We start from the raw sequence: 11,922 nt of genomic DNA on the forward strand, positions 1-11,922 counted from the left end.
TTTAAGAAAGCATCCCACCACATAAATCTCACAAGATGACAACCTAGACACTGTAAACTTATTACGTGTTAATTAAATAATCCGTTTGGTTGTTTGGCAGCTCGTGTTCTGCAGGCACTAGGTCAGGCGGCTGGTATCTGGGTCTTTCTGTGGCCTGGGTCTTGTGCATGATGCCACCTAAAGGGAAGTCAAAGGGTGGGAAAGGTGTGTTGGGTATAAACATTGTCTAGTTGTATCAGTACTCGGATTGAAGTTTAAACGTTGTTGTGCAAATATATATGAGGAGGAAATTCATAAATGTTATATATCTCATTTGTTGTTATACACTCTCACTCCGACAGAATATAGCTTGTATTCATATAGTGCTCCTCACGTAGGGAGGGGTGGATATTGAGCAATAAAAGGAAGGAATGTAGGGAGGAAAGCATAATGAAAAAACATTTTTAAGGGGATTTTATAGGTTGCAATTGAGGTTGGGCTTACCGTGGGCCCAGGTGAAACGTTGCGTGCTGATGTTAAGGAATGTTAAGTGACAGTTATGTAATTATTGTTGGCTGTGAGCACAAGGGCTGATTTTAAAAAGTTGGTCCAGGGTTCTTATTCCGTTGTGACAGCATGATTGCTACAGGTTTCTGATTTTCAGCAGAACAGCAATGGAGGAGAAATTGTGTGTCGCATTCTAAACAACACATTTCGTTAATCCACACACACAATGTAAATAGTTACTTTAAAAATTGGTGGATCTTATTTTAGGGTCTGAACAGTGTAGCCCTTGTTGCAGTACATTTGTATTTTGTATTTTAAAATGAGTATGTACCAGATGACTTTTTAGTGGTACACAATATGGTGTGCTACCAAGCTATATATGTCAGAAAGCCCCATGTTTCTTCCTTGGCCTGTGCTGATTTTGCATTGGTGTGGGTGATATGATTACCTCAAGTGCCCTTGGACTTAGAAGTTTTCTGATCACTCGCTGTGAGAAAATGCACATGCAGATATTGGGTGAAAAGGTGCTTCAACTTTGTGGCCCCTCACAGAGAAGTTGCCTGATCGCACTCGCTGTTTGGGCTCACATATGAAGAATCACCATTCAAAGAATATATCAAAGGACTGCCAACATCCACAGAACTGTACCCCAGTATCAAAGCTATTTTCTCAGGTACAGTGGCGTTAGTCACTCCTGTAAGTGGATCTCATGTCCCTTTAGTGCTGGATTAAACCCATACACTCCAAAATCTACTTATGTGATAGTGTAATTCAGGATTGTAACTCCTTTCTGATTTGAACTGAATATTCATGTATTTTACACGTCCTCACTTGGCTGTCCAGTCTTTTTGAAGGTAGATTCGGGAAGCATCTTGCCAGATACAAATTATTAAGCTGCTTTATTTCACATCAAGAGAACATACAGCACAACAGTTATGCTTGGATTCACTTAATTCAGTCAGTACTACTGGTCTTCATGTAACAATCAAAAGAACGGAACATGCTATGCTTCCCTACATCAGCTTCGGTAAAATAACTCCTAATTCTCCTTCTGAGCCTTGTGAAGTCTTGCCCTTAGTTTAGTTTAGTTTCTTTCTGTTTGAAGACCTGAATGTGCCTCTAACTTTTTATTTCTGTGCTCACAATGCAAAAGGAAGCCCTGTGCAAAGTGCTTAGGTCCAGGGACGTGATGGGTATGAGGTGTTTTATCAATTCTTGAGATAGACTCATAAATTATTGTTTAGTCTTTAGGGAATCAAAGCTTAGCTCATTAACAGTTAAAAACTCCAAAAACAATATAGCTGTAGCTCTGGATTGTGCCACCTCTGGGTGAATTCCTGTGAATTGTGAGTTACTAAAACATTTGCTTTGAAGACAAAGAAACATATTCAATTTTTGTATATTTAAGGTGGTGCAGCTGGTGGTGATACTGAAAAGAAAGATAAAGGATCCAAAGGAGGTAATGCAGTGAAGGTAAGAGATCAGATCCTGCAGAGTCAGTTGGTTTCTTTGCGAATACCCTTACCTCGCAATCAGAGGTTATTGGTTCAAGAGTCACATCAAAATTTATCATATAATCTCGGCTAATACTCCAGTGCAGGGATTTCTGCATCAAGAGAGATTGAATCAGACATTAAAATCAAACCTGATCTTCATGGTGGTTCAGGTGAATGTTGAAGATTCAATTAAAAAATTTGAAGAAGAGCAGAAAGCTGCCCTGACACCTGAAGAACATTATTCTCTCAACCAATACCACTTAAAAAGCAATAACATGGGTGTTTTTGACAGAATGATTCCTCTGTTTGACTAAAAAACAGTTTTTCAGAAAGTAATTTATGTATTCTGTAAAATCCTTTGATGTGGAAGCTATTATATAAGTACAAGCATTATCTTACATTATTGGTGTAATAAAATAGTAGTGGTGATCTGCCCAAGGGCAGGTCCTCTGCTCATTTCTCCTCGCCTCACGGTCCTGCACTTTCTTCAGTTGCTTATAAGAGCCTCCCTTTTTCTTAACTTCCATGACAAATGAGCAATATGACTAGGGAAAAAGTACGTGAGGTGGTTTCCCGTTGCCTTCCTCATGTGTGCTTGTAAAGAAAAACAAGTCCTCTTCCAAAGGATCCTCCGCCTGTAAGCAGGTTCTTGCTCTTCCAACATCACCACCAAAAATTTGCTGGTTTCGCCATTGGCCGTGCCATGTAGCCCAGAGCATGGGACCCTTACATGCACCTGTGGCAATTCGCTAAAAGGCAGGGACGACCAACCCCGAGGTCTCGATGATCCTGCTACCCGATAATACAATCTGCTTTTAATTCAAATATCTGATAATTTCAATTTGGGAGCACTAAATTCCCACTTTACTGTAATAAAAGCAAAATACTGCAGATCTGAAACAAAAACAAAAAGTGCTGGAAAAACTCAGCACTGTGGAGAGAGAAGCAAAGTTAGCATTTCAGGTCTGTGACATTTCATCAGAATTGGCAAAGGTTAGAAAAGAATTAAGTTTTAAGCAAGAAAAAGGGAGGTGGATGGAGGAGAGAACAAAAGGGAAGGTGTTTGATAGGGCAGAGTGTGATTAAATAACAAAGCTGTCCTGGGACAAAGGCAAAGTGTTTGTTAATGCTTGTGGTGAAAGACAAAGCATTAGTCCAGAGAGACTCTTAATAGCAGAATAATGAGCGGCTCTGACTGCATAAAAAGCAGGCACCTAGTTAAAAAATAAAATATTAAAAAAAGGCCAATCATACTCTGAAGGTATTGAACTCAATGTTCAGTCCACAAGGCTGTTCTTGCCTAATTGAAAGATCAGGAGCTGCTCCTCAAGCTTATATTGATGTTCACTGTTAATTCTGCTTCTCTCTCCACAGAAGCTGCCAAACCTGCTGAGTTTTTCCAGCACTTTTTTGTTTTTGTCCCACTTTACTGTGTTATTTATGTTGCTTAGTTCAAATTATTAGATCATTCAAAATTTCAAGAACAAACACAACTTTGAAAGATCAAGAGTAGATTATATTAATGTATTTAATCGTGCAGTGAATTAGTGTACAACTACTGTGCAATGGATTTGTGATTTAAATTCTTTAATACCAGTTAATTAGAATAGCTATGCTGCTACAAGTAGTTACTGAACAAAACCCACAGGAAGCAAGGTACTTGTGTGATTTATTGGTCACAGAAAGTATATATCCTAGAGTGGTCACAATGGGAAATGAGGTGGAGAAGATTACTACATATTTTTCTGCATCTTGCCAATCAAAGTTTTGTTAGATCCGATCTCATAGTCATATGTAGCTCAGTTGGTAGCACTCTCACCTCTTGAGTGCTAAGTTTTTTTTATTCGTTCCTGGGATGTGGGCATCACTGGCTAGGCCGACATTTATTGCCCATCCCTAATTGCCCTTGAAAAGGCGGTGGTGAGCCTTCTTGAACGGCTGCAGTCCATGTGGGGTAGGTACATTGCTGTTAGGAAGGGAGTTCCAGGATTTTGGCCCAGCGACAGTGAAGGAACGGCAATATAGTTTCAAGTCAGGATGGTGTGTGGCTTGGAGGGGAACTTGCAGGTGGTGGTGTTCCCATGCATCTGCTGCCCTTGTCCTTCTAGGTGGTAGAGATTGTGGGTTTGGAAGGTGCTGTGTAAGGAACCTTGGTGCGTTGCAACAGTGCATCTTGTAGAAGGTACACATTGCTGCCACTGTGTGTCGGTGGTGGAGGGAGTGAATGTTGAAGGTGGTGGATGAGGTGCCAGTCAAGCTTTGTCCTGGATGGTATCGCTGCACCCAACCAGGCAAGTGGAGAGTATTCCATCACACTCCTGACTTGTGCCTTGTAGATGGCGGACAGGCTTTGGGGAGTCAGGAGGTGAGTTACTTGCCGCAGGATTCCTAGCCTCTGACCTGCTCTTGTAGCCACGGTATTTATATGGCTACTCCAGTTCAGTTTCTGGTCAATGGTAACACCTAGCATGTTGATAGTGGGGGATTCAGTGATGGTAATGCCATTGAATGTCAAGGAGAGATGGTTAGATTCTCTCTTGTTGGAGGTGGTCATTGCCTGACACTTGCGTGTCATGAATGTTACTTGCCACTTAGGGCGGCACAGTGGCGCAGTGGTTAGCACCGCAGCCTCACAGCTCCAGGGACCAGGGTTCGATTCCGGGTACTGCCTGTGTGGAGTTTGCAAGTTCTCCCTGTGTCTGCGTGGGTTTTCTCCGGGTGCTCTGGTTTCCTCCCACAAGCCAAAAGACTTGCAGGTTGATAGGCAAATTGGCCATTATAAATTGTCACTAGTATAGGTAGGTGGTAGGGAAATATAGGGACAGGTGGGGATGTTTGGTAGGAATGTGGGATTAGTGTAGGATTAGTATAAATGGGTGGTTGATGTTCGGCACAGACTCGGTGGGCCGAAGGGCCTGTTTCAGTGCTGTATATCTAATCTAATCTAAAAAATCTAATCTTATCAGCCCAAACCTGGATATTGTCCAGGTCTTGCTGCATTTCTACACGGACTGCTTCAGTATCTGAGGAGTCACGAATGGTGCTGAACAGCGAACATCCCCACTTCTGACCTTATGATTGAAGGAAGGTCATTGATGAAGTATTTGAAGATGGTTGGGCCTAGGACACTACCCTGAGGAGCTCCTGCAGTGATTTCCTGGAGCTGAGATGATTGACGTCCAACAACCACAACCATCTTCCTTTGCGCTAGGTATGATTCCAGCCAGCGCAGAGCTTTCCCCCTGATTCCCATTGACTCCAGTTTTGCTGGGGCTCCTTGATGCCATACTCGGTCAAATGCTGCCTTGATGTCAAAGGCAGTCACTCTCACCTCACCTCTTGAGTTCAGCTCTTTTGTCCATGTTTGAACCAAGGCTGTAATGAGGTCTGGAGCTGAGTGGCCCTGGCAGACCCAACTGAGTATCAGTGAGCAGGTTATTGCTGAGCAACTGCCGCTTGATAGCACTGTTGACGACACCTTCCAGTATTTTACTGATGAGTGAGCATAGACAGATGGGATGGTAATTGGCTGGGTTGGACTTGTCCTGCTTTTTATGTATAGAACATAACTGGGCAATTTTTCCACATTGCTGGGTAGATGCCAATACTGGAACAGCTTGGCTAGGGGCGCGGCAAGTGCTGGAGCACAGGTCTTCAGTACTATTGCCAGAATGTTGTCAGGGCCCATAGCCTTTACAGTATCCAGTGCTTTCAGTCGTTTCTTGATATCTCACGGAGTGAATCGAATTGGCTGAAGATTGGCATCTGTGATGCTGGGGACTTCAGGAGGAGGCCGAGATGGATCATCCAATCGGCACTTCTGGCTGAAAATTGTTGTAAATGCTTTAGCCTTATCTTTCGCACTGATGTGCTGGGCTCCCCCATCATTGAGGATGGGAATATTTGTGCAGCCACTTCCTCCAGTTAATTTTTAATTTTCCACCACCATTCACGGCTGAATGTAGTCGGATTGCAGAGCTTAGATCTGATCCGTTGGTTATGGGATCGCTTAGCTATGTCTATCGCATGTTGCTTATTCAATTTGGCGCGCAAGTAGTCCTGGCTTGTATCTTCAACAGGTTGACACCTTATTTTGAGGAATGCCTGGTGCTGCTCCTGGCATGCTCTCCTGTACTTTTCATTGAACCAGGGTTGGTCCCCCAGCTTCATGGTAATGGTAGAGTGGGGGATATGCCAGGCCATGAGGTTACAGATTGTGGTTGAGTACAATTCTGCTGCTGATGGCCCACAGTGCCTCATGAATGCCCAGTTTTGCTTTGTTAGATCTGTTCGAAATCTATCCCATTTAGCACAGTGGTTGTGCCACACAAGACGATGGAGGGTATCCTCAAGGTGAAGACGGGACTTCATCTCCATAAGGACTGTGTGGTGGTTACTCCTACTAATACTGTCATGGACAGATGCATCTGAGACAGGCAAATTGGTGAGGATGAGGTCAAGTATATTTTTCTCTTTTGTTGGTTCCCTCACCACCTGCCGCAAACCCAGTCTAGCAGCTATGTGCTTTAGGACTCGTCCAGCAGTGGTGCTACCAAGCCACTCTTGGTGATGGACATTGAAGTCCCCCACCCAGAGTACGTTCTGCACCCTTGCCACCCTGCATGCTTCCTCCAAGTGCTGTTCAACATGGAGGAATACTGATTCATCAGCTGGGGGGTGGCGGGGTGGGGGGGAGGTGGTAGGTGGTAGTCAGCAGGAGATTTCTTTGCCCCTGTTTGACCTGATGCCATGTTGAGGACTCCCAGGGCAAGTCCCTCTCGATTGTATACCACTGTGCCGCCACCTCTGCTGGGTCTGTCCTGCCAGTGGGATCGGATATACCCGGGGATGGAGATCGCGGTGATTGTCCGTAAGGTATGATTCGGTGAGTGTGACTATATCAAGCTGTTCCTTGACTAGTCTGTGGGACAGCTCTCCCAACTTTGGTACAAGCGCCCAGATGTTAGTAAGGAGGATTTTGCAGGGTCGACAGGGCTGGGTTTGCCATTGTTGTTTCCAGTGCTTAGGTCGATGCCAAGTGGTCTGTCCAGTTTCATTCCTTATTAACTTAGTAGCGGTACGATACAACTTAGTAGCTTGCTAGGCCATTTCAGAGGGCGTGTAAGAGTCAGCCACCTTGCTGTGGGTCTGGAGTTACATGTAGGCCAGACCAGGTAAGGAAAGCAGATTTCATTTTTTGAATCGCATTAGTGAATCAGATGGGTTTTTACAACAATCGACAATGGTATCATGGCCATCATTAGACTAGCTTTTTAATTCCAGATTTTTTTTATTAATTGAATTCAAATTCCACCTTTTTCCATGGTGGGTTTCAAACCCATTACACCAGTGCAATACCTTGGGTTTCTGGGTTACTAATCCAGTGAGAATACCTCTATGCTACTGCCTCACCCTTTCTGGGTTCAAGTTCCACTCCAGGACTGGAGCACAACAATCTCGGCTGTCATTTCAGTGTAGTACTGAGGGAGTACTGCACAGTCAGAGGTTCCATCTTTCGGATGAGGCATTAAACTGAGGCTCTGCTTGCCCGCTCATGTGGGCATAAAAGATCCCATAGTACTTTTTCAAAGAAGAGCAGGGAGGTTATCCCCGGCGTCCTGGGCAATATTTATCCCTCAATCAACATCACAAAAAAACAGATTATCTGGTCATTATCACATTGCTGTTTGTGGGAGCTCGCTGTTTGCAAATTGGCTTCCGTGTTTCCTACATTACAACAGTACCTACACTTCAAAAGTACTTCATTGGCTGTAAAGCGCTTTGGTACCTCCAGTGGTCATGAAAGGCACTGTATAAATGCAAGTCTTTCTTTCTTTAGACCCTAATTCTTAGTGCTCTGATGCCCTGCTCCATTTTCTAAAGGAACATTACATCTTTAAGACATTTGGTTCCGTTTTTTCAACTATATTACCATTTTCTGCTCTGCTTCCTTGAAGATATTGACTGTTGCAGGGGTACAGGTACCCGGAGATCTCAGTGGCTCACCCAAGTGACTATTCTTAATGTGTGTGCTTGAAACGGTGTATTTACTATTCAATGGTTGAGGCATCACAGTCCAGCTGATTCTGTTCTCATCCAATATCCCCACACATGTACTTAGTGCTACAGGTTATGGGATAGTGATCAGATACAGGAACCCTGGCTAATATTTTTATCTACTCAAACTGGGGGCACTGAGGACAATTAGGGCACTCTTCTGACTGCCCTGGAGGAGATAAGCTAACTCAGTACAAATCAAACTTCAAACCTCAACCTTCCTGTTCTATGGGCCTCAGTACCACATCAAGTGATGTGTTTACCCAATATCCCATCAAGGAAGTTTTGGTTTCATTTTCTTGTTTAAAAATTCATAGCATGTTTCAAAAGTCCTGATGAGCAAGATCTATTTGACAGCATTAATCCTGAATTCTTGTGTTGCAGGTGAGGCACATTCTCTGTGAAAAACACAGTAAAATCATGGAAGCTATGGAGAAGTTGAAATCTGGCATGAAATTTAATGAAGTGGCTAGCCAATATAGTGAAGACAAAGCCAGACAAGGAGTAAGTAGTAATTGAAACTATGTGGAAGTTTGTACCATGATGCATCTGATTCCCAGTGCTTATACTTAGTGGAATTGTTAAACTGTAAATCCTTCTGCATTCTGACTTCTTGCTAAATGCAATATGGCTGCAATCTTTATCTGGTTGACACTGTTTACTCAGGCATTTCGCTGAACCTATATGATTTCACTGTAAAATTACTTTGTGAACACTTCAGCATTGATTTATGTATTGAAGTAAAGTCATCTGGATACACTACATAATTACCTTGGGTTAGGTTGGCAGTATTCACACGGCCACTGATATGTATTCACTACAAACTGCTTTAGGGTTAGTTTATCAGGAGTTATGCAGTCACTGTATTCCATGTTGAACTGCTTTTGATCAGGTAAACAAAATTCACATTCTGTCACTGAAGAACTGAAGAATGCTTTTACTTGACTGGGTTTGTTTGTTGAAATATTACCACTTAAGTTTATCCTACAAATGTGCCAGGATAGACTGTGCTATCACATTTTTCCAATTTCCAATGGTGTCATTCTGTTACGATAGTGCCTTAAACTGGTTGAACAAAGGCAATAGCCCTCTATTGCCATATTCAAAATCTCTTGTGAAAGCTGACATAATCCCAAATAAGAACAGTACCAGGTTGTGAAGCCCTATTCAAACCAATTTTTTCCAGCCCTGTCCATGATTTAATGTTCTGTGTACTATTAGGCCAACCAGTACAGTTCACTGTTAAAAGTTGTAGGCAGGCTATTTGTGCAAATTTGCTGCATGCAAAACTTAAACACAATTTTCAAACTGTATATGAATGTTTTCTTTCTATTCAAACAAACTGCATATGTAAAAATGACTCTTTCCCTATTAGGGCGATCTGGGATGGATGACCAGAGGTTCAATGGTGGGACCCTTCCAGGAAGCTGCTTTTGCTCTGTCCAACAGCACAACAGACAAACCCATTTACACTGACCCCCCTGTCAAAACCAAATTTGGCTATCACATCATCATGGTTGAAGGAAAAAAGTAAAATGTATTTATTTTCAGTTTCAGTAAAACCATATTTTTGGTAAGAAATTGAACCCTTTCTCCTGGTTTCTGCAGCCCCAGACCTATCGGAACAAAGAATGGAACGTGCTGACAGGCCTCCAGCAGTATTATGTTCACTGGCTGCAAAGAAGCGCATGCATAATTCAGAAATGACTTTTTTTTAAATCCTTTCCCTCCTATAAAAATGACTTTGGTATACCATTATTTTTCATCCAGTGAAAAACCACTGCAAGTTGTACTTTTTTTCAAATTTTGATTTGTTGGTGGAATATGCCAAAATAAATAGTATGCAGTTAAACACCATTCCTGCATTGTATACTTGATTTATAGTTTAATCAATTTTTAAAACTTACTGTTGGTCTTGGTTTTATGCAATGAAAAACTACAAAAAATATTTGTAAACGTTCCCCTACATTAATGGGTAACTGTTGACTCTGTGATATCGAACCACACAGAGCAGGAAGACCGCAAGTTTGATCGGCAGGTCTATTCTGAGTTACCTCATCTCGGTTGAGGCATTAGTACCACGAGTATCTTAATTCAATTGCAAATGTGCATTATTACACCAATGAAATTGCTTTGCAGCACTAGCACAGAGCATGACCATGGATTGCAATGTTAACAGAGTGCATCGTAAACAGAGTAGGAAGTTTAGAATTTGGTAAGTAGTGGTTGAGTAAGTCAGCCTAAAATTTAGTCTTAACATTTAGGGGAGAAACTTGTTTGTGAACCGCTGTGCAGCATCATTGATATCAATGAGGAAATCTGCACAGGTGGCAGCCTGCGGCGCTGCTTGTCCCCGGGGAATCAAGGTAAGTCTGTTGTTACGACCGCGGCGGGAGCAACGCTTTGTCAGTTCAGTCCCGTCATTCCGCAGGTCGCAGCATATTATTAAGCTTTCACACTCAATCGGAAAACAGCCGAATTAAACACTCAAGTAACCTCAGAATAAAACAGACCAAACTAGGTATCTTTAGACAACAACAAATTCATTATTTATTAAAAAAACTAAATCTTAAACACTATTAAGACTATTAACACTATGTCTAAAGACCTTATAATTTCTTATTTTAACCTAACTCCTGCATTCACACACATACACTCAAAAAAACTGTTAACCGTTTTTAAAAATTAGCTATCTCTTAAGAATAAATAAAATTAGTAAGTTTTTGTAGGTTACGTTCCTAATGGATGCGGTCTTCTAATGTGAAAATAATCAAAGGTCACTCGTAGTCTTCATCCAGATTTGATGAAAATTGTCCTTCAGAAGATAGGCATTCAACTCTTCGGCTGCAGCAGGCATTAAAGTGTGCAGGTGCAACAGGGGGTAAAAAAGGCAAATGGTATGTTGGCCTTCATAGCGCGAGGATTCGAGTACAGGAGCAGAGATGTCTTGCTGCAATTATACAGGGCCTTGGTGAGGCCACACCTGGAATATTGTGTGCAGTTTTGGTCTCCTTATCTGAGGAAGGATGTTCTTGCTATGGAGGGAGTGCAGCGAAGGTTTACCAGACTGATTCCTGGGATGGCGGGACTGACGTATGAGGAGAGATTGAGTCGGTTAGGATTACATTCGCTAAGAAGAGTGAGGGGGGATCTCATAGAAACCTATAAAATTCTTACAGGACTTGACAGGGTAGTTGCAGGAAGGATGTTCCCAATGGTGGGGGAGTCCAGAACCAGGGGTCATAGTCTAAGGATACACGGTAAACCTTTCAGGACTGAGATGAGGAGAAATTACTTCACCCAGAGAGTGGTGAGCCTGTGGAATTCGCTACCACAGAAAACAGTTGAGACCAATACATTGTATGTTTGCAAGAAGGAGTTAGATTTAGCTCTTGGGGCGAAAGGGATCAAAGGATATGGGGGGAAAGCAGGAACTGTTTACTGAGTTGGATAATGAGCCATGATCATAATGAATGGCGGAGCAGGCTTGAAGGGCCAAATGGCCTACTCCTGCTCCTATTTTCTACGTAAACAGCCCTTTGAACAATGAGCACAGCAATATAAACGGTGTCTTGAAAAAAAAGGCTTTTCTTTACTTAGGGAATTAATTTGGCTTGTAGCTTCTTGCAGAATTTTTGCTGAGAGAGAAATAGACAGCTTCTTTTCAGCATGCCTTGCCGGAAAGTCTCTCAGAACTAACTGATTTCAGCCAGTTTCTGCCAGTTCCACGCACAGCCAAGTGGACACATTGCACCATGTGACCTCTCCTGCTGTTGCCCAGGGCAACAAAAATGCAGCCGTGCACACTGTCTCAGGAATTCCAGAATCTTCTCTCCCTTAAATGTGCACTGTTTTTAACAAAGTCTTAAAGAGACACACACTG

At 42.5% G+C, this 11,922-nt stretch overlaps 1 protein-coding gene across 2 annotated transcripts; it reads left to right on the forward strand.

Annotated features, from left to right (window-relative positions):
* Positions 1 to 126: 126 nt before the first annotated feature.
* pin4 (protein (peptidylprolyl cis/trans isomerase) NIMA-interacting, 4 (parvulin)) lies at positions 127 to 9,896 on the forward strand. Of its 2 annotated transcripts, none has more exons than XM_068047992.1 (4): positions 127 to 204; positions 1,895 to 1,959; positions 8,424 to 8,543; positions 9,415 to 9,896. In XM_068047992.1, the coding sequence occupies exons 1-4, from the start codon at positions 168 to 170 to the stop codon at positions 9,571 to 9,573; spliced, it is 381 nt and encodes a 126-aa protein (XP_067904093.1). In that variant the 5' UTR covers positions 127 to 167; the 3' UTR covers positions 9,574 to 9,896. The 2 variants fall into 2 exon arrangements, with proteins under 2 accessions (XP_067904093.1, XP_067904094.1); XM_068047993.1 differs by having other exon boundaries at positions 9,648 to 9,896.
* The last annotated feature ends 2,026 nt before the right edge of the window (positions 9,897 to 11,922 follow it).

This window comes from Heterodontus francisci, chromosome 15, assembly GCF_036365525.1.
Source record: "Heterodontus francisci isolate sHetFra1 chromosome 15, sHetFra1.hap1, whole genome shotgun sequence".
NCBI lineage: Eukaryota > Metazoa > Chordata > Chondrichthyes > Heterodontiformes > Heterodontidae > Heterodontus > Heterodontus francisci.